The sequence below is a fragment of the Bombina bombina genome, chromosome 1 (genome assembly GCF_027579735.1).
Source record: "Bombina bombina isolate aBomBom1 chromosome 1, aBomBom1.pri, whole genome shotgun sequence".
Lineage (NCBI taxonomy): Eukaryota > Metazoa > Chordata > Amphibia > Anura > Bombinatoridae > Bombina > Bombina bombina.
The window spans coordinates 1,379,813,390-1,379,836,347 of NC_069499.1; the positions used below are offsets into that span (position 1 = coordinate 1,379,813,390).

The 22,958-nt window shown below is 41.8% G+C and overlaps 1 protein-coding gene across 1 annotated transcript in view; it reads left to right on the forward strand.

Moving 5' to 3' along the window:
- LOC128665037 (uncharacterized) overlaps positions 1-22,958 on the forward strand; it is a 147,191-nt gene that overhangs the window by 118,607 nt on the left and 5,626 nt on the right. The window contains exon 2 of the mRNA XM_053719801.1: positions 19,577-19,792. Coding sequence (XP_053575776.1) covers positions 19,577-19,792 — 216 coding nt within the window. The remainder of the gene's footprint in view (positions 1-19,576; positions 19,793-22,958) is intronic.

Consider the following 22,958-nt stretch of genomic DNA (forward strand, 5'->3'; position numbering starts at 1 on the left):
CTGTGCCCACTTGCCCAGTGCCACCACTCATATCTTGTTTAATAGTAGTGTAAGTGTACATTTAAAAAAAAAAAACTTTTTGGACTGTGAAACATTAGTCTGCTTTTTTGTGTCAGGCTCACAGCGTATATTGTGCAAACTTGCCCAGTGCCACCACTCATATCTTGTTTAATAGTAGTGTAAGTGCCTGCCAGCGTGTGTGCCAGGCTCACAGCGTATACTGTGCCCACTTGCCCAGTGCCACCACTCATATCTGGTGTAACAGTAGTGTAAATTTTTTTTTAAAACATTTTTTGACTGTGAAACATCAGTCTGCTTGTGTAATCTAATTGCAGTTGCCTGCCTGCCTGCCAGCGTGTGTGTCAGGCTCACAGCGTATACTCTGCCCACTTGCCCAGTGCCACCACTCATATCTGGTGTAACAGTAGTGTAAATTTAAAAAAAAAACTTTTTTGACTGTGAAACATCAGTCTGCTTGTGTAATCTAATTGCAGTTGCCTGCCTGCCAGCATGTGTGTCAGACTCACAGCGTATACTGTGCCCACTTGCCCAGTGCCACCACTCATATCTTGTTTAATAGTAGTGTACATTTAAAAAAAAAAACTTTTTTGACTGTGAAACATCAGTCTGCTTTTTTGTGTCAGGCTCACAGCGTATACTGTGCCCACTTGCCCAGTGCCACCACTCATATCTTGTTTAATAGTAGTGTAAGTGTACATATAAAAAAAAAACTTTTTAGACTGTTAAACATCAGTCTGCTTTTTTTGTGTCAGGCTCACAGCGTATACTGTGCCCACTTGCCAAGTGCCACCACTCATATCTTGTTTAATAGTAGTGTAAGTGTACATTTAAAAAAAAAATACTTTTTTGACTGTGAAACATCAGTCTGCTTTTTTGTGTCAGGCTCACAGCGTATACTGTGCCCACTTGCCCAGTGCCACCACTCATATCTTGTTTAATAGTAGTGTAAGTGTACATTTAAAAAAAAAAACTTTTTTGACTGTGAAACATCAGTCTGCTTTTTTGTGTCAGGCTCACAGCGTATACTGTGCCCATTTGCCCAGTGCCACCACTCATATCTTGATTAATAGTAGTGTAAGTGTACATTTTAAAAAAAAAAACTTTTTGGACTGTGAAACATCAGTCTGCTTTTTTGTGTCAGGCTCACAGTGTATACTGTGCCCACTTGCCCAGTGCCACCACTCATATCTTGTTAAATAGTAGTGTAAGTGTACATTTAAAAAAAAAACTTTTTTGACTGTGAAACATCAGTCTGCTTTTTTTTGTGTCAGGCTCACAGCGTATACTGTGCCCACTTGCCCAGTGGCACCACTCATATCTTGTTTAATAGTAGTGTAAGTGTACATTTTAAAAAAAAAAAAACTTTTTGGACTGTGAAACATCAGTCTGTTTTTTTGTGTCAGGCTCACAGCGTATACTATGCCCACTTGCCCAGTGCCACCACTCATATCTTGTTTAATAGTAGTGTAAGTGTACATTTAAAAAAAAAAAAACTTTTTTACTGTGAAACATCAGTCTGCTTTTTTTGTGTCAGGCTCACAGCGTATACTGTGCCCACTTGCCCAGTGACACCACTCATATCTTGTTTAATAGTAGTGTAAGTGTACATTTAAAAAAAAAAAAACTTTTTGGACTGTGAAACATCAGTCTGCTTTTTTGTGTCAGGCTCACAGCGTATAGTGTGCCCACTTGCCCAGTGCCACCACTCATATCTTGTTTAATAGTAGTGTAAGTGTACATTTAAAAAAAAAAAAAACTTTTTGGACTGTGAAACATTAGTCTGCTTTTTTGTGTCAGGCTCACAGCGTATACTGTGCAAACTTGCCCAGTGCCACCACTCATATCTTGTTTAATAGTAGTGTAAGTGTACATTTAAAAAAAAAAAAAATTGACTGTGAAACATCAGTCTGCTTTTTTGTGTCAGGCTCACAGCGTATACTGTGCCCACTTGCCCAGTGGCACCACTCACATCTTGTTTAATAGTAGTGTAAGTGTACATTTAAAAAAAAATACTTTTTTGACTGTGAAACATCAGTCTGCTTTTTTGTGTCAGGCTCACAGCGTATACTGTGCCCACTTGCCCAGTGCCACCACTCATATCTTGTTTAATAGTAGTGTAAGTGTACATATTAAAAAAAAACTTTTTGGACTGTTAAACATCAGTCTGCTTTTTTTGTGTCAGGCTCACAGCGTATACTGTGCCCACTTGCCCAGTGCCACCACTCATATCTTGTTTAATAGTAGTGTAAGTGTACATTTAAAAAAAAAATACTTTTTTGACTGTGAAACATCAGTCTGCTTTTTTGTGTCAGGCTCACAGCGTATACTGTGCCCACTTGCCCAGTGCCACCACTCATATCTTGTTTAATAGTAGTGTAAGTGTACATTTTAAAAAAAAAACTTTTTTGACTGTGAAACATCAGTCTGCTTTTTTGTGTCAGGCTCACAGCGTATACTGTGCCCATTTGCCCAGTGCCACCACTCATATCTTGTTTAATAGTAGTGTAAGTGTACATTTAAATAAAAAAACTTTTTGGACTGTGAAACATTAGTCTGCTTTTTTGTGTCAGGCTCACAGCGTATACTGTGCAAACTTGCCCAGTGCCACCACTCATATCTTGTTTAATAGTAGTGTAAGTGCCTGCCAGCGTGTGTGCCAGGCTCACAGCGTATACTGTGCCCACTTGCCCAGTGCCACCACTCATATCTGGTGTAACAGTAGTGTAAATTTTTTTAAAAAAACTTTTTTGACTGTGAAACATCAGTCTGCTTGTGTAATCTAATTGCAGTTGCCTGCCTGCCAGCGTGTGTGCCAGGCTCACAGCATATACTGTGCCCACTTGCCCAGTGCCACCACTCATATCTGGTGTAACAGTAGTGTAAATTTAAAAAAAAAACTTTTTTCACTGTGAAATATCAGTCTGCTTGTGTAATCTAATTGCAGTTGCCTGCCTGCCTGCCAGCATGTGTGTCAGGCTCACAGCATATACTCTGCCCACTTGCCCAGTGCCACCACTCATATCTGGTGTAACAGTAGTGTAAATTTAAAAAAAAAAACTTTTTTGACTGTGAAACATCAGTCTGCTTGTGTAATCTAATTGCAGTTGCCTGCCTGCCAGCATGTGTGTCAGACTCACAGCGTATACTGTGCCCACTTGCCCAGTGCCACCACTCATATCTTGTTTAATAGTAGTGTACATTTAAAAAAAAAAACTTTTTTGACTGTGAAACATCAGTCTGCTTTTTTGTGTCAGGCTCACAGCGTATACTGTGCCCACTTGCCCAGTGCCACCACTCATATCTTGTTTAATAGTAGTGTAAGTGTACATATAAAAAAAAAACTTTTTAGACTGTTAAACATCAGTCTGCTTTTTTTGTGTCAGGCTCACAGCGTATACTGTGCCCACTTGCCCAGTGCCACCACTCATATCTTGTTTAATAGTAGTGTAAGTGTACATTTAAAAAAAAAAATACTTTTTTGACTGTGAAACATCAGTCTGCTTTTTTGTGTCAGGCTCACAGCGTATACTGTGCCCACTTGCCCAGTGCCACCACTCATATCTTGTTTAATAGTAGTGTAAGTGTACATTTTAAAAAAAAAACTTTTTTGACTGTGAAACATCAGTCTGCTTTTTTGTGTCAGGCTCACAGCGTATACTGTGCCCATTTGCCCAGTGCCACCACTCATATCTTGATTAATAGTAGTGTAAGTGTACATTTAAAAAAAAAAAACTTTTTGGACTGTGAAACATCAGTCTGCTTTTTTTTGTGTCAGGCTCAGAGCGTATACTGTGCCCACTTGCCCAGTGGCACCACTCATATCTTGTTTAATAGTAGTGTAAGTGTACATTTAAAAAAAAAAAAACTTTTTGGACTGTGAAACATCAGTCTGTTTTTTTGTGTCAGGCTCACAGCGTATACTATGCCCACTTGCCCAGTGCCACCACTCATATCTTGTTTAATAGTAGTGTAAGTGTACATTTTAAAAAAAAAAAACTTTTTTACTGTGAAACATCAGTCTGCTTTTTTTGTGTCAGGCTCACAGCGTATACTGTGCCCACTTGCCCAGTGACACCACTCATATCTTGTTTAATAGTAGTGTAAGTGTACATTTAAAAAAAAAAAACTTTTTGGACTGTGAAACATCAGTCTGCTTTTTTGTGTCAGGCTCACAGCGTATAGTGTGCCCACTTGCCCAGTGCCACCACTCATATCTTGTTTAATAGTAGTGTAAGTGTACATTTTAAAAAAAAAAAACTTTTTGGACTGTGAAACATTAGTCTGCTTTTTTGTGTCAGGCTCACAGCGTATACTGTGCCCACTTGCCCAGTGCCACCACTCATATCTTGTTTAATAGTAGTGTAAGTGTACATTTAAAAAAAAAAAAAATTTTGACTGTGAAACATCAGTCTGCTTTTTTGTGTCAGGCTCACAGCGTATACTGTGCCCACTTGCCCAGTGGCACCACTCACATCTTGTTTAATAGTAGTGTAAGTGTACATTTAAAAAAAAATACTTTTTTGACTGTGAAACATCAGTCTGCTTTTTTGTGTCAGGCTTACAGCGTATACTGTGCCCACTTGCCCAGTGCCACCACTCATATCTTGTTTAATAGTAGTGTAAGTGTACATATAAAAAAAAAAACTTTTTGGACTGTGAAACATCAGTCTGTTTTTTTGTGTCAGGCTCACAGCGTATACTATGCCCACTTGCCCAGTGCCACCACTCATATCTTGTTTAATAGTAGTGTAAGTGTACATTTAAAAAAAAAAAAACTTTTTTACTGTGAAACATCAGTCTGCTTTTTTTGTGTCAGGCTCACAGCGTATACTGTGCCCACTTGCCCAGTGACACCACTCATATCTTGTTTAATAGTAGTGTAAGTGTACATTTAAAAAAAAAAAACTTTTTGGACTGTGAAACATCAGTCTGCTTTTTTGTGTCAGGCTCACAGCGTATAGTGTGCCCACTTGCCCAGTGCCACCACTCATATCTTGTTTAATAGTAGTGTAAGTGTACATTTAAAAAAAAAAAAACTTTTTGGACTGTGAAACATTAGTCTGCTTTTTTGTGTCAGGCTCACAGCGTATACTGTGCCCACTTGCCCAGTGCCACCACTCATATCTTGTTTAATAGTAGTGTAAGTGTACATTTAAAAAAAAAAAAAATTTGACTGTGAAACATCAGTCTGCTTTTTTGTGTCAGGCTCACAGCGTATACTGTGCCCACTTGCCCAGTGGCACCACTCACATCTTGTTTAATAGTAGTGTAAGTGTACATTTAAAAAAAAATACTTTTTTGACTGTGAAACATCAGTCTGCTTTTTTGTGTCAGGCTTACAGCGTATACTGTGCCCACTTGCCCAGTGCCACCACTCATATCTTGTTTAATAGTAAAAACTTTTTGGACTGTTAAACATCAGTCTGCTTTTTTTGTGTCAGACTCACAGCGTATACTGTGCCCACTTGCCCAGTGCCACCACTCATATCTTGTTTAATAGTAGTGTAAGTGTACATTTAAAAAAAAAAACTTTTTTGACTGTGAAACATCAGTCTGCTTTTTTGTGTCAGGCTCACAGCGTATACTGTGCAAACTTGCCCAGTGCCACCACTCATATCTTGTTTAATAGTAGTGTAAGTGTACATTAAAAAAAAAAAAATTTGACTGTGAAACATCAGTCTGCTTTTTTGTGTCAGGCTCACAGCGTATACTGTGCCCACTTGCCCAGTGGCACCACTCACATCTTGTTTAATAGTAGTGTAAGTGTACATTTTAAAAAAAAATACTTTTTTGACTGTGAAACATCAGTCTGCTTTTTTGTGTCAGGCTCACAGCGTATACTGTGCCCACTTGCCCAGTGCCACCACTCATATCTTGTTTAATAGTAGTGTAAGTGTACATATAAAAAAAAAAACTTTTTGGACTGTTAAACATCAGTCTGCTTTTTTTGTGTCAGACTCACAGCGTATACTGTGCCCACTTGCCCAGTGCCACCACTCATATCTTGTTTAATAGTAGTGTAAGTGTACATTTAAAAAAAAAAACTTTTTTGACTGTGAAACATCAGTCTGCTTTTTTGTGTCAGGCTCACAGCGTATACTGTGCAAACTTGCCCAGTGCCACCACTCATATCTTGTTTAATAGTAGTGTAAGTGTACATTAAAAAAAAAAAAAATTTGACTGTGAAACATCAGTCTGCTTTTTTGTGTCAGGCTCACAGCGTATACTGTGCCCACTTGCCCAGTGGCACCACTCACATCTTGTTTAATAGTAGTGTAAGTGTACATTTTAAAAAAAATACTTTTTTGACTGTGAAACATCAGTCTGCTTTTTTGTGTCAGGCTCACAGCGTATACTGTGCCCACTTGCCCAGTGCCACCACTCATATCTTGTTTAATAGTAGTGTAAGTGTACATATAAAAAAAAAAACTTTTTAGACTGTTAAACATCAGTCTGCTTTTTTTGTGTCAGGCTCACAGCGTATACTGTGCCCACTTGCCCAGTGCCACCACTCATATCTTGTTTAATAGTAGTGTAAGTGTACATTTAAAAAAAAAATACTTTTTTGACTGTGAAACATCAGTCTGCTTTTTTGTGTCAGGCTCACAGCGTATACTGTGCCCACTTGCCCAGTGCCACCACTCATATCTTGTTTAATAGTAGTGTAAGTGTACATTTTAAAAAAAAAACTTTTTTGACTGTGAAACATCAGTCTGCTTTTTTGTGTCAGGCTCACAGCGTATACTGTGCCCATTTGCCCAGTGCCACCACTCATATCTTGATTAATAGTAGTGTAAGTGTACATTTAAAAAAAAAAAACTTTTTGGACTGTGAAACATCAGTCTGCTTTTTTGTCTCAGGCTCACAGCGTATACTGTGCCCACTTGCCCAGTGCCACCACTCATATCTTGTTTAATAGTAGTGTAAGTGTACATTTAAAAAAAAAATGACAGGCAGAGGCAGGCCACCCCGCAGGTGCCGTCGTGGTCGTGGTACTGTGATTCCCTTTGGCCCTAGAATAATGCCCGGTGTTCAGAGGCCACATACCATGAACTCGAAATGTTCTGAGGACATAGTTGACTGGCTAACACAGGACAACGAATCTTCTACAGCTTCCGCTCGGAACCTTGACGCACCATCCTCCTCAAGCTTAGCTTCAGGCAACTCTAAAGTTACCACTCGCCCGCCTGCTGCCACCACCAACACTAGCACCACAGCCCCTTCACTTGATCTGTCAGAGGAGTTATTTACACATCAGTTTGAAGAAATGAGTGATGCGCAACCATCATTGACAGAGGATGTAGATAACAGTGATATGTCTCAGTCAGGCAGCATTACAGAAATGGACGTACGGTGAGATGATGATGATGATGTTGTACCTGCTGCTGCTTCCTTTGTTGAGTTGTCATATACAAGTGAAGCGGTTGATGATGACGATGCGTCCGTGGATGTCACGTGGGTGCCCGCTAGAAGAGAAGAAGAACAGGGGGAAAGTTCAGGTGGGGAGACAGAGAGGAGGAGACGAGTTGGAAGCAGGGGGAGGTCGTCGCAAGGAGCTAGTGGCACAGTCAGACAGCATGCATCGGCACCCGGGGTCAGCCAGACAGCACGCCAATCAACGCATGCTGTTGCCACCACCAGAATGCCGTCATCGCAGAGCTCAGCAGTGTGGCATTTTTGCCCAGTGCCACCACTTATATCTTGTTTAATAGTAGTGTAAGTGTACATTTAAAAAAAAAAAATTTTTGACTGTGAAACATCAGTCTGCTTTTTTGTGTCAGGCTCACAGCGTATTATGTGCCCACTTGCCCAGTGCCACCACTCATATCTTGTTTAATAGTAGTGTAAGTGTACATTTTAAAAAAAAAAAAACTTTTTGGACTGTGAAACATCAGTCTGCTTTTTTGTGTCAGGCTCACAGCGTATACTGTGCCCACTTGCCCAGTGCCACCACTCATATCTTGTTTAATAGTAGTGTAAGTGTACATTTAAAAAAAACTAAACTTTTTTGACTGTGAAACATCAGTCTGCTTTTTTGTGTCAGGCTCACAGCGTATTATGTGCCCACTTGCCCAGTGCCACCACTCATATCTTGTTTAATAGTAGTGTAAGTGTACATTTAAAAAAAAAAAACTTTTTGGACTGTGAAACATCAGTCTGCTTTTTTGTCTCAGGCTCACAGCGTATACTGTGCCCACTTGCCCAGTGCCACCACTCATATCTTGTTTAATAGTAGTGTAAGTGTACATTTAAAAAAAAATGACAGGCAGAGGCAGGCCACCCCGCAGGTGCCGTCGTGGTCGTGGTGCTGTGATTCCCTTTGGCCCTAGAATAATGCCCAGTGTTCAGAGGCCACGTACCATGAACTCGAAATGTTCTGAGGACATAGTTGACTGGCTAACACAGGACAACCAATCTTCTACAGCTTCCGCTCGGAACCTTGACGCACCATCCTCCTCAAGCTTAGCTTCGGGCACCTCTAAAGTTACCACTCGCCCGCCTGCCACCACCACAAACACTAGCACCACAGCCGCTTCACTTGATCTGTCAGAGGAGTTATTTACACATCAGTTTGAAGAAATGAGTGATGCGCAACCATCATTGACAGAGGATGTAGATAACAGTGATATGTCTCAGTCAGGCAGCATTACAGAAATGGACGTACGGTGTGATGATGATGATGTTGTACCCGCTGCTGCTTCCTTTGTTGAGTTGTCAGATACAAGTGAAGCGGTTGATGATGACAATGCATCCGTGGATGTCACGTGGGTGCCCGCTAGAAGAGAAGAAGAACAGGGGGAAAGTTCAGATGGGGAGACAGAGAGGAGGAGGAGGAGACGAGTTGGAAGCAGGGGGAGGTCGTCGCAAGGAGCTAGTGGCACAGTCAGACAGCATGCATCGGCACCCGGGGTCAGCCAGACAGCACGCCAATTAACGCATGCTGTTGCCACCACCAGAATGCCGTCATCGCAGAGCTCAGCAGTGTGGCATTTTTTTGTGTGTCTGCCTCTGACAACAGCGATGCCATTTGCAACCTGTGCCAAAAAGAAACTGCGTTGTGGGAAGTCCAACACCCACTTAGGTACTGCTTTGCGAAGGCACATGATCGCACATCACAAACGCCTATGGGATCAACACATGAGTACAAGCAGCACACAAACTCAAAGCCGCCATCCTCCTCCTGGTCCAGCATCTTCAGCCACTTCAACCACTGCTGTCCTCCTTGCCCCCCCTCTCAACCATCCGCCACTCCGTCTATCGCCTTGAGCAGTTCCTGCTCATCAGCCCACAGTCACCCCCTTGCCCAGCATCTGACAGCTGGCTTGTCTGAACTCTTAGCCCGCCGGCTTTTACCATACAAGCTGGTGGAGTCTGAGGCGTTCAAAAAATTTGTAGCTATTGGGACGCTGCAGTGGAAGGTACCCGGCCGAAATTTCTTTGCACAAAAGGCAATCCTCAACCTGTACTCGATTGTGCAAAAGGAAGTAATGGCATGTCTGGCACACAGTGTTGGGGCAAGGGTCCACCTGACCACTGATACCTGGTCTGCAAAGCATGGTCAGGGCAGGTATAGCACCTACACTGCGCATTGGGTAAACCTGCTGACGGCTGCCAAGCATGGAATGCGTGGCTCTGCAGAGGAGTTGGTGACACCGCCACGACTTGCAGGCTGGCCTGCTGCCACCTCCTCTACTCCTCCTACTCAATCCTCTTCTTCTGCTGCGTCTTGCTCCACATCAACGGCACCCCCCCAGCTCCCCAGGTACTATTCCACATACTGGATACGGCAGTGTCACGCCGTCTTGGGGTTGACTTGCCTGAAAGCAGAGAGTCACACCGGACCAGCACTCCTGTCCCCCCTGAACGCACAGGTGGATCAGTGGCTGACTCCGCACGAACTGGAGATCGGCAAAGTGGTTTCTGACAACGGAAGAAATTTGGTGGTGGTATTGAATTTGGGCAAGTTGACACATGTGCCGTGCATGACACTTGTGTGTAATCTGATGGTACAACGCTTTGTGCATAAGTACCCAGGCTTACAGGACGTCCTGAAGCAGGCCAGGAAGGTGTGTGGCCATTTCAGGAGTTCCTACACGGCCATGGCGCACTTTTCAGATATTCAGCGGCGAAACAACATGCCAGTGAGGTGCTTGATTTGCGACAGCCTGACACGTTGGAATTCAACACTCCTAATGTTCGACCGCCTGCTCCAACAAGAAAAAGCCGTTAACGACTATTTGTATGACCGGGGTGCTAGGACAGCCTCTGCGGAGCTGGGAATTTTTTTGCCACGTTACTGGACACTCATGCGCAATGCCTGTAGGCTCATGCGTCCTTTTGAGGAGGTGAAAAACCTAGTCAGTCGCACCGAAGGCACCATCAGCGACATCATACCATTTGTTTTCTTCCTGGAGCGTGCCCTGTGAAGAGTGCTGGATCAGGCCGTAGATGAGCGTGAAGAGGAAGAGTTGTGGTCACCATCACCACCAGAAACAGCCTTATCAGCATCGCTTGCTGGACCAGCGACAACACTGAAAGAGGATTGTGAGGAAGAGGAGTCAGAGGAGGAATGTGGCTTTGAGGAGGAGGAGGAGGAGGAAGACCAACTACAACAGGCATCAAAGGGTGCTCGTTGTCACCTATCTGGTACCCGTGGTGTTGCACGTGGCTGGGGGGAAGAAGATACCTTCAGTGAGATCACTGAGGACGAGGAACGGGACATGAGTAGCTCGGCATCCAACCTTGTGCAAATGGGGTCTTTCATGCTGTCGTGCCTGTTGAGGGACCCTTGTATAAAAAAGCTGAAGAACGACCTGTACTGCGTGTCCACGCTACTAGACCCCGGTATAAGCATAAAGTGCCTGAAATGTTACCGAATTACCGCAAGTCGGAAAGGATGCAGCAGTTCCAAAATAAATTAAAAAGTATGCTTTACACAGCGTATAAGGGTGATGTCACAGCACAACGGGACTCTAACAGGGGAAGAGATGAAAGTAATCCTCCTCCTCCCACGACCATGCCGGCAAGGACAGGACTCTTTACAGATGTGTTGTTGATGGAGGACATGCAGAGCTTTTTAAGTCCTATGCATCGCCACAGCCCTTCGGGGTCCACCCTCAGAGAATGACTCAACCGACAGGTAGCAGACTACCTCGCCTTAACTGCAGATCTCGACACTCTGAGGAGCGATGAACCCCTTGACTACTGGGTGTGCAGGCTTGACCTGTGGCCTGATCTATCCCAATTTGCGATAGAACATCTGGCCTGCCCCGCTTCAAGTGTCCTGTCAGAAAGGACCTTCAGTGCAGCAGGAGGTATTGTCACTGAGAAGAGAAGTCGCCTAGGTCAAAAAAGTCTAGATTACCTCACCTTTATTAAGATGAATGAGGAATGGATCCCGAAGGGACTGACAGTGGGTGATACATTCGACTAAAAAAGGCCTGATGAGATGAGCTGCCTTGGGCTAAAAATGGTCCACACGCTGCTGTATTTTATCTCTGAATTCCGGATGACTTGCGTGACTTATCCGCCACCAACTAGGGTTCAAGCCGCAATTTTTTAGAGCACTTTCTGCCTGGGAAACAAACATCAATTTTTCTGGCCGCTGCTACAGCATCCGCTGCAACAATACATAATTCTTCAGGCATGTGTACATGCCTAATTTTTCTGGCCTCTGGTGCAGCACTGTGGCTTCAAAAACCAAACCAATAAAAAAGGCACATAACAGGGATTAAACTGAGAGGAATAGTACTACTTAACACACCACTCCTATCTGGTGGTACATTAGATTGCATGCGCAGTGCCCCAAATTTGAAGTAGGAGGACCGACCAAGCATCTTTTTCCATCTCCCGGTTCCTAAAATCCATGCCATATACACGTCCCCTGATAGGGGACGTAACAGGGATTAAACTGATAAGAATAGTACTACTTAACACACCACTCATATATGGTGGCACAGTAGATTGCACGCGCAGTGCCCCAAATTTGAAGTAGGAGGACCGACCAAGCATATTTTTTCATCTCCCGGGTTCCTAAAATCCATGCCATATACACGTCCCCTGATAGGGCACGTAACAGGGATTAAACTGATAAGAATAGTACTACTTAACACACCACTCATATCTGGTGGCACAGTAGATTGCACGCGCAGTGCCCCAAATTTGAAGTAGGAGGACCGACCAAGCATCTTTTTCCATCTCCCGGTTCCTAAAATCCATGCCATATGCACGTCCCTTGATAGGGGACGCAACAGGGATTAAACTGATAAGAATAGTACTACTTAACACACCACTCATATCTGGTGGCACAGTAGATTGCACGCGCAGTGCCCCAAATTTGAAGTAGGAGGCCCGACCAAGCATCTTTTTCCATCTCCCGGTTCCTAAAATCCATGCCATATACACGTCCCCTGATAGGGGACGTAACAGGGATTAAACTGATAAGACTAGTACTACTTAACACACCACTCCTATCTGGTGGCACAGTAGATTGCACGCGCAGTGCCCCAAATTTGAAGTAGGAGGACTGACCAAGCATCTTTTTCCATCTCCCGGTTCCTAAAATCCATGCCATATACACGTCCCCTGATAGGGGACGTAACAGGGATTAAACTGATAAGAATAGTACTACTTAACACACCACTCATATCTGGTGGCACAGTAGATTGCACGCGCAGTGCCCCAAATTTGAAGTAGGAGGACCGACCAAGCATCTTTTTCCATCTCCCGGTTCCTAAAATCCATGCCATATACACGTCCCCTGATAGGGGAATTAACAGGGATTAAACTGATAAGAATAGTACTACTTAACACACCACTCATATCTGGTGGCACAGTAGATTGCATGCGCAGTGCCCCAAATTTGAAGTAGGAGGACCGACCAAGCATCTTTTTCCATCTCCCGGTTCCTAAAATCCATGCCATATACACGTCCCCTGATAGGGGACGTAACAGGGATTAAATTGATAAGAATAGTACTACTTAACACACCACTCATATCTGGTGGCACAGTAGATTGCACGCGCAGTGCCCCAAATTTGAAGTAGGAGGACCGACCAAGCATCTTTTTCCATCTCCCGGTTCCTAAAATCCATGCCATATACACGTCCCCTGATAGGGGACGTAACAGGGATTAAACTGATAAGAATAGTACTACTTAACACACCACTCATATCTGGTGGCACAGTAGATTGCATGCGCAGTGCCCCAAATTTGAAGAAGGAGGACCGACCAAGCATCTTTTTCCATCTCCCGGTTCCTAAAATCCATGCCATATGCACGTCCCCTGATAGGGGACGTAACAGGGATTAAACTGATAAGAAAAGTACTACTTAACACACCACTCATATCTGGTGGCACAGTAGATTGCACGCGCAGTGCCCCAAATTTGAAGTAGGAGGACCGACCAAGCATCTATTTCCATCTCCCGGTTCCTAAAATCCATGCCATATACACGTCCCCTGATAGGGGACGTAACAGGGATTAAACTGATAAGAATAGTACTACTTAACACACCACTCATATCTGGTGGCACAGTAGATTGCACGCGCAGTGCCCCAAATTTGAAGTAGGAGGACCGACCAAGCATCTTTTCCCATCTCCCGGTTCCTAAAATCCATGCCATATACACGTCCCCTGATAGGGGAATTAACAGGGATTAAACTGATAAGAATAGTACTACTTAACACACCACTCATATCTGGTGGCACAGTAGATTGCACGCGCAGTGCCCCAAATTTGAAGTAGGAGGACCGACCAAGCATCTTTTTCCATCTCCCGGTTCCTAAAATCCATGCCATATACACGTCCCCTGATAGGGGACGTAACAGGGATTAAATTGATAAGAATAGTACTACTTAACACACCACTCATATCTGGTGGCACAGTAGATTGCACGCGCAGTGCCCCAAATTTGAAGTAGGAGGACCGACCAAGCATCTTTTTCCATCTCCCGGTTCCTAAAATCCATGCCATATACACGTCCCCTGATAGGGGACGTAACAGGGATTAAACTGATAAGAATAGTACTACTTAACACACCACTCATATCTGGTGGCACAGTAGATTGCACGCGCAGTGCCCCAAATTTGAAGAAGGAGGACCGACCAAGCATCTTTTTCCATCTCCCGGTTCCTAAAATCCATGCCATATACACGTCCCCTGATAGGGGACGTAACAGGGATTAAACTGATAAGAATAGTACTACTTAACACACCACTCCTATCTGGTGGCACAGTAGATTGCACGCGCAGTGCCCCAAATTTGAAGTAGGAGGACCGACCAAGCATCTTTTTCCATCTCCCGGTTCCTAAAATCCATGCCATATACACGTCCCCTGATAGGGGACGTAACAGGGATTAAACTGATAAGAATAGTACTACTTAACACACCACTCATATCTGGTGGCACAGTAGATTGCACGCGCAGTGCCCCAAATTTGAAGAAGGAGGACCGACCAAGCATCTTTTTCCATCTCCCGGGTTCCTAAAATCCATGCCATATACATGTCCCCTGATAGGGGTCGTAACAGGGATTAAACTGATAAGAATAGTACTACTTAACATACCTTATAATAACACAGAGAGAGGCAACGCAGAGAGAGGAGTCTGAAGAAGAGGAGTCAGAGGAGGAAGGTGGCTTTGAGGAGGTAGAAGACCAAACACAGCAGGCGTCCCAGGGGGCTTGTTGTCACCTTTCGGGGACCCTTGGTGTTGTACATGGCTGGGTGGAGGAAGAGACCTTCAATGACATCAGTGAGGACAAGGAACGGGACATGGCTAGCTTGGTATCCAACCTTGTGCAAATGGGGAGTTTGCGGTTGTGCAAATGGACTGTTTGCGGTTGTTTGCGGTGCGTTAAACGGGGAGTTTGGTCTGTCACTGTGAAGCGGGCCTAACCCTTACACTACCTGATCGATACAACATCATACCTGATGTTTTAAAGCACGTTATTCCAAACAATTTAGGAATGTTAGGTGATTTATGCCCTTTATGGATTAACACCAGACTCTGCATCAACTATGTAATTCAATTCAATCAGCCAATCGGATTTTTCCTACCTTAATTCCGATTGGCTGATAGAATCCTATCAGCCAATCGGAATTCGAGGGACGCCATCTTGGATAACGTCATTTAAAGGAACCTTCATTCGTCGTTAGTCCGTCAGGCCAGCTGGATGTTCCGCGTAGGAGGTCTAAAGATGGAGCCGGAAGAAAGAAGATAGAAGATGCCGCTTGGAGGAAGACATCACCCGGATGGAAGACCTCTTCTTTGCCGCTTGGATGAAGACATCGCCCGGATGGAGGACCACATCGCCCGGATTGCATGAAGACTTCGGCTCGGCTGGGTGAAGACGACTCAAGGTAGGGAGATCTTCAGGGGGTTAGTGATAGGTTTTTTAAGGGGGGTTTGGGTGGATTAGAATAGGGGTATGTGGGTGGTGGGTTGTAATGTTGGGGGGTATTCTATTTTTTTTTTACAGGTAAATGAGCTGATTACTTTGGGGCAATGCCCCGCAAAAAGCCCTTTTAAGGGCTGGTAAAAGAGCTGATTACTATAGAATAGGGTAGGGAATTGTTTTATTTTGGTGGGCTTTATTATTTTATTAGGGGGCTTAGATTAGGTGTAATTAGCTTAAAATTCTTGTAATCTTTTTTTTTTTTTTGTAATTTAGTGTTTGTTTTTTTTGTAATTTAGTTTAGTTTATTTAATTGTATTTTAGTTTAGATAGTTGTAGTTTAATTAATTTATTGATAGTGTAGGTGTATTTGTAACTTAGGTTAGGATTTATTTTACAGGTAAATTGGTAATTATTTTAACTAGGTAGCTATTAAATAGTTATTAACTATTTAATAGCTATTGTACCTAGTTAAAATAAATACCAAGTTACCTGTAAAATAAATATAAACCCTAAAATAGCTAGAATGTAATTATTAATTATATTGTAGCTATCTTAGGGTTTATTTTATAGGTAAGTATTTAGTTTTAAATAGTAATAATTTAGTTAATATTATTAATATTATTTAGATTTATTTTAATAATAATTAAGTTAGGGGTGTTAGAGTTAGATAGGGTTAATATAGTTAATATATATAATATAATAACTATATTAACCCTAATATAATTAGGGTTAATATAATTAATATAGGTGGCGGCGGTGTAGGGGGGTCAGATTAGGGGTTAATATATTTAATATAGGTGGCGGCGGTGTAGGGGGGTCAGATTAGGGGTTAAAATATTTAATATAGGTGGCGGCGGTGTAGGGGGGTCAGATTAGGGGTTAATATATTTAATATAGGTTGCGGCGGTGTAGGGGGATTAGATTAGGGGTTAATACATTTAATATAGGTGGTGGCGGTGTAGGGGGATTAGATTACAGGTAAAAGAGCTGATTACTTTTGGGACAATGCCCCGCAAAAAGCCCTTTTAAGGGCTGGTAATAGAGGTGGTTACTTTGGGGCAATGCCCTGCAAAAGGCCCTTTTAAGGGCTGGTAATAGAGCTGGTTACTTTGGGACAATGCCCTGCAAAAGGCCCTTTTCAGAGCTATTTGTAATTTAGTTTAGGGTAGGGAAATTTTAGTATTGTAGGGGTTAATAAATTTAATATAGGTGGCGGTGGTGTAGGGGGATTAGATTAGGGGTTAATAATTTTAATATAGGTGGCGGCGGTGTAAGGGGGTCAGATTAGGGGTTAATATAGTTTAAGAAGGGGGCTCACATTAGGGGTTAATATAGTTTAAATAGGTGGCGGTGGAGTAGGGGGCTCACATTAGGGGATAATAATTTTAATGTAGCTGGCGGCGGTGTAGGGGGGTCACATTAGGGGGTAAAACATTTAATGTAGCTGGCGGCGGTGTAGGGAGATCAGATTAGGGGGTAAAACATATGTAGCTGGCGGCGGGATCCGGGAGCGGCGGTTTAGGGTTTAATATATTTATTATTAGGAGTGAGAGGGGGGATTGCGGATAGAGGTGTATACGTGTCGGGTTATTTTTGGGAGGCATGTTAGACAGTACGGGAGATTTAATACTTTAGTAAGGTTTTGTAGGCGGCGGCAGTTTCTAAAGTGCCGTAAGTCACTGGCGACTCCAGAAATTTGTACTTACGCAGATTTCTGGACATCGCTAGTTTGTCCGACTTACGGCACTTTAGCATCTGACGGCGCTGTATATGGGATAGCTTGAGTTGCAAGCTGAAACTACGGGCGGCGCAGGTTTCCACGCTTGCGCCGAAACCTGTGCCGTATATCGGATTGTGCCCCAGCCGTTTCAAATGCTGAAATATGAGTAAAGGAGCTACTTGCAACCAATTTAATACACTCTAGAAGGTAAAAAGGATCATTGGGAATCATTTAAAGGGGAGAACGTTTTTGGGTGAACTGTCCCTTTAACTTAGATGCCTTTTTTTTCAAATAAGAGAACTAATAAAAATTCATAATAGAAGTATATTAGAAAGTTGCTTAAAATTGCATGCTCTATCTGAATCATGAAAGAAAAAAATTGGGTTCAGTGTCCCTTTAAAGATTTTTTGCCTGAATATTTTAAGTGGAGGGCTTGTCCCCCAATGTAATACCTATTATCTCTGTAATTATATTGGGTCTAACAAAACACTGGACTGATCATACCTGATCTGACAAATATCTATTAAATTATATCACTTTTGGTCCAATTTTTATTATGTGACCAACACCCCATACTGAATATGTGGAAGCTCCCATGATATGATTATCAATATCACCTTTTGCAAGTTGGATCTAACAATATAAACAAATGAACTAAACTGATCTAACAAAGGTCTATCAACCTAAAAAATTTTTATTTGTTTTTGTTTTTGCCCCGCCCCAATTTAATACCAAATATCTCTGTAATTATATTGGGTCTAACAAAATACCTGACTGATCAAACCTGATCTAACAAATATAAATTAGCCTGAATTATTTTTTGTCTAAGATTTTGATTTGGGGGGCCAGCCCCCCTAATTTAATACCTAATATCTCTGTAATTATGCTAGATCTAACAAAACAAATAGCTTATCATACCTGATCTAACAAATATCTATCAAATTAAATAACTTTTTGTCCAATTTTTTGTTAAGGGGGGCTGATGATGGGTTAGACCCCCTCCAAATAATTGTTCATACAGATCCTTGGTTGCTATATCTAAAGAAAACAAAATTGATCAAATCTGATCTAACAAAGATCTAACCAACTTATTGAAGTTTATTTTAAAATTTTGATTTGAGGGGCTAATACGGCTGAGGTACAATTAGTGCATCCTGGCCAGCAAGGGAATCCAAAAATGACTGCATCCTGGCCAGCAAGGGAATCCATAAATTACTGCATCCTGACTAGGAAGAAAATCCAACAAGAAGGTATAAGGGTGTTTAAATGGGCTGATTGTTTTAGAAAAGCATTAGTAACTGTGTTATCATGGGGTTGACAAATTAATTGGAATGAGCTAAATATCTAAAGATCTCAGATAAATCATTTGAAAAGCAAAGGGGGCTATTGGATTAGATTACAACCCAGACCACTGTGTGCTTATGTATTACTTTAGGTGTAATGTGTTCTGTTAGTAACAGTGTGTGAGAGGAGTGGCCAGGATAATGGCAGTGATGTCATAGATGTGGGGAGTGGCTAGGATGGTGATTGTGATGTCATAATTGTAGTAGGATAATTCTGATGTGTAGCTGTATCTGAGCTGATTTTGTTGCTGAAGATGAAGAAAGAGCAGACTTATGTGTGTCTCTTGCTAGGTAAGAAACTTACCCTCTCCTTTTACTCACACACCTGTCATTCCTTTACCCCTCTGTGTCTCCCTTTACTAAATTATCCTCCTTCTCACTGCACCAACTCTTGTCCCCCCTCTTACTGACTCCTCTCCCCTTTCTCTCATCCACCCAGCCACCTCTGTCTCTCCTTTTACTCTCCACCTCTCCTCCCCATCCCTGTCTTATTTTACTCACTTCCCTCACTCTCATTCCCCTCACTCTCTTTTCCCTTCACTCCTTAGCACAATCTTTTCCCTTTTCACCTCTTCTACTTCCTGTTTCTGGCTTTACTCCTCTTTCTCTCACCCATCACCTCTCTACCGCCTCACCTGCATCTCACCCACCTCCCCACTGTCTCACACCTTCTTATGCTGCACCCCATTTAACCCCAAAGCTATACATAATAAATGAGTTGTTTGTTTTTGCAAATGTTTGGCTCTATTTTCTCAGTAGTGCTGCAAAGCTATTAAGAAGCTGGTGAGGTTTTCTCAGATTGATATTTTTTTAAAGATCATTGAATGAAACAAATTGCAGTATTTATAAATAAAGTCAATATCTATTTTACTTAATAACTAAAATTGTGCCAGGTGCCCCCATTATAAAGCTGCCAGCTGACAATCACCAGTCACTGTTGGGTGAAGGATATGAGGACATCTATTGTCTATAGGACTGATCAGGCAACTTACTGTCAGGATAACAGTTTTGTCCCTTCTCCCTATGAGTGTCAGTCTGTACAGAGGGGTCTGGTAGATATAATCTAATGAGAGCTTCTTTTTTTTTTCTTCAGTCTTTGCAACTTTAGTAGATGGGGAGAAAATCAGCAAAGTTCCCCCACAAAATCCTGGAACACCTCTAAATTATGAGGAATACAGAGACTTCTTTCAAACTCGGTTGCCTGCCTGGAAAGTGGAGTCCATCTGCCACCTCCGCCAGAGCTTTGGGTGTATGGACCCTGAAATCAAACATCTGGACGAGTTTGAAAACCATGGCTCTGTACCTGCTGGTGAGTGTTAGGGGCAGAGGGGATGTGCACATCTACTAGTGAGGTCTCATTTACAGCTTTTGTTCTAACTTCTACTAGAGATCATAGTGACACTTTCTGCTTTACCAGCCCATTTCACTGAGTGTCCCAGCCTAACCTCATCTACAGTGCTAAACTGTATGCTTATAAGTAAGTTTTTAAAAGGTTTTATACTGGAATTTTACATCAGTATCTGGGCATATTCTTCTTTTCAGTATTGTCTATTACATGCAGTTATATGTAAATTGTTGTACACTGTTCCTTTAAAGGGACACTGTACCCAATTTTTTTTCTTTCATGGTTCAGATAGAGCATGAAATTTTAAGCAACTTTCTAATTTACTCCTATTATCAAATTTTCTTTATTCTCTTGGTATCTTTATTTGAAATGCAAGAATGTAAGTTTAGATGCCGGCCCATTTTTCGTGAACAACCTGGGTTGTCTTTGCTGATTGGTGGATAAATTCATCCACCAATAAAAAAACTGCAGTCCAGAGTGCTGAACCAAGAAAAAAAGCGTAGATGCCTTCTTTTTCAAATAAAGATAGCAAGAGAATGAAGAAAAATTGATAACAGGAGTAAATTAGAAAGTTGCTTAAAATTGCATGCTCTATCTAAATCACGAAAGAAAAACATTTGGGTTCAGTGTCCCTTTAAGGCTACTAAAAAACAATTTAAAGGTAAACTTTAACATCTTTTTGCTGCAAATTATAGTACTTCGGTCTGGTAAGGTCTCCAGTCTATTACAAACTATAAACCAAAATCTTCAGCTAGTATAATGAATGCTTTATTTCCTAACTAATTAAACAAGTACTACTCTAGATTTAACAAGAAGAGGCCTTCCGTAGACCTTCTGTAATTATTTCTCATTTAAAATCTAAAGAGAGTCAATAATTTTCTGTCACAAACAAGTAAACTTTATTTTTAAAAGACAGAAGCCTAAGAAAGCAACAGGCCTGACAATATTTCTGCATTGAAACATTGTGCTAACCAACTAGTACCTTTAATTTCAGATCTTTTTAACCTTAATACAATGTCCTGTACCAACTTGTTCTAAATCTTTAAATATTACCTGTTGCTCTTACATCTGTTATTATGAAATGCTGTGAAAAACTGTCAAAATTCCCTGAGATAAGAGGCGGCCTTCAAGGGCTTAGAAATTACCATATGAGCCTACCTAGGTTTAGCTTTCAACAAAGAATACCAAGAGAACAAAGCACATTTGATGATTAAAGTAAATTGGAAAGTTGTTTAAAACTGCATGCCCTATCTGAATCATGAAAGATTAATTTTGAATAGATTGTCCCTTTAAATTAAAACAATTTAGGTCTAGATTACAAGTGGAGCTAAAAATTGCAAGATGGCGCTATTTCTGCATGCCCCATGTGTGGGGCACTGCAGAAATAGAGTTGCAGAGTTACCAATTCTGAGAGGGGCAATTTATGGCCCTCTCTGCATCGGACAGCAGTGGTGCCGATCGTTGGTAGGTGTAAGGGTAAGGAGGGAGGCGGGTGGGCGACCCATAGCTGGAGGGGGCGGGAGCGGGTGGGACCGCTACGCCATGCTACAGGCGATGCAAAACAAAAAAATGAGGCAAATCCCTTTCCCTCAACAGATGCCACATAGGATCCCCCTCATTGCCCCACCTCCGGCAATGAGGGGGATCCTATGTGGCATCTGTTGAGGGAAAGGGATCTGGGAGGGGGTGGGGGTAGGATATTGACAGGGAGCAGCTACACTACTGAAAAAAATTATATTTTATATTTTTTTATTTTTTTTTGCCTAATTTGCAGAAAACTGGGTACTGGAAGACAGCTGCCAGTACCTAAGATGGCAGCAAAAGAGGTAGAGGGGGAGGGTTAAAGAGCTGTTTGGGGGGTTGGAAGGTAAGGGAGGATACTACCCTGCAGAAAATATATATATAAAAAACAAACAATTAAACCTTTTTTTTATATTGGCATACTTTCTGCCAGTTCTTAAAGGGACATGAAACCCACATTTTTTCTTTCATGATTTAGAAAGAGAATGCATTTTTAAACATCTTTCTAATTTACTTCTATTATCTAATTTGTTTTATTCTCTTGATATTCTTTGCTGAAAAGCATATCTAGATATGCTCATTAGCTGCTGATTGGTTGCTGCACATAGAAGCCTCATGTGATTGGCTCACCCATGTGCATTGCTTTTCTTCAAATAAGGATATCTAAGAAATGAAGCAAAATACATAATAGAAGTAAATTGTAATGTTGTTTAAATTTGTATGTTCTATCTGAATCATGAAAGAAAGATTTTGAGTTTAGTGGCCCTTTAAGATGGGGGTGACCTTTGGGGGGTGGGGGAGGGAAGAGAGCTGTTTGAGATGGGTCAAGGAGGGATCAGGGGGTGTGATGTGTGAGGTGGGAGGGTAATCTATACACTAAAGCTAAAATTAACCCTACAAGCTACCTAATTAACCCCATCACTGCTGGGCATAATACAAGTGTGGAGCGCAACTGCATTTAGCTGCCTTCTAATTACCAAAAAGCAATGCCAAAGCCATATATGTCTGCTATTTCTGAACAAAGGGGATCCCAGAGAAGCATTTACAACCATTTGTGCCATGATTGCACAAGCTGTTTGTAAATAATTTCAGTGAGAAACCTAAAATTGTGAAACTTGTGTTTTTTTTTTATTTGATCGCATTTCGCGGTGAAATGGTGGTATGAAATATACCAAAATGGGCCTAGATCAATACTTTGGGTTGTCTACTAAAAAAAATATATAGTTTTAATAAGTAAATATAAAAAAGGCTCTATTTCTGTTTAAATGTAGTGATGGCAAAAATGCTAAAAATGCTTTGGTCTTTTGCGGAAGTTTTTGTCTGAAATGCCCGGGTCCTTAAGGGGTTAAAAAATCTCAGACGTTTGTACTTCTTATGGCAACGTAAAAAATGTAGCCTCTCTCAAAAACTGTTAACTTATTTTTATTCAGCCATCAACGAATCCGTTTTATCATCCTCTATTTTAACCTGGTATAGCTCTGCTACATTATCATTAAAGGAGAAACTACACTGAATTGTGAGATCTGCGGAAAACGCATTTCTCTTAAAGTGATTGTATAGTTTAACAAATTAAAGCCCAGTATCTAAAAATCCTCTTAAAAACAGAGGC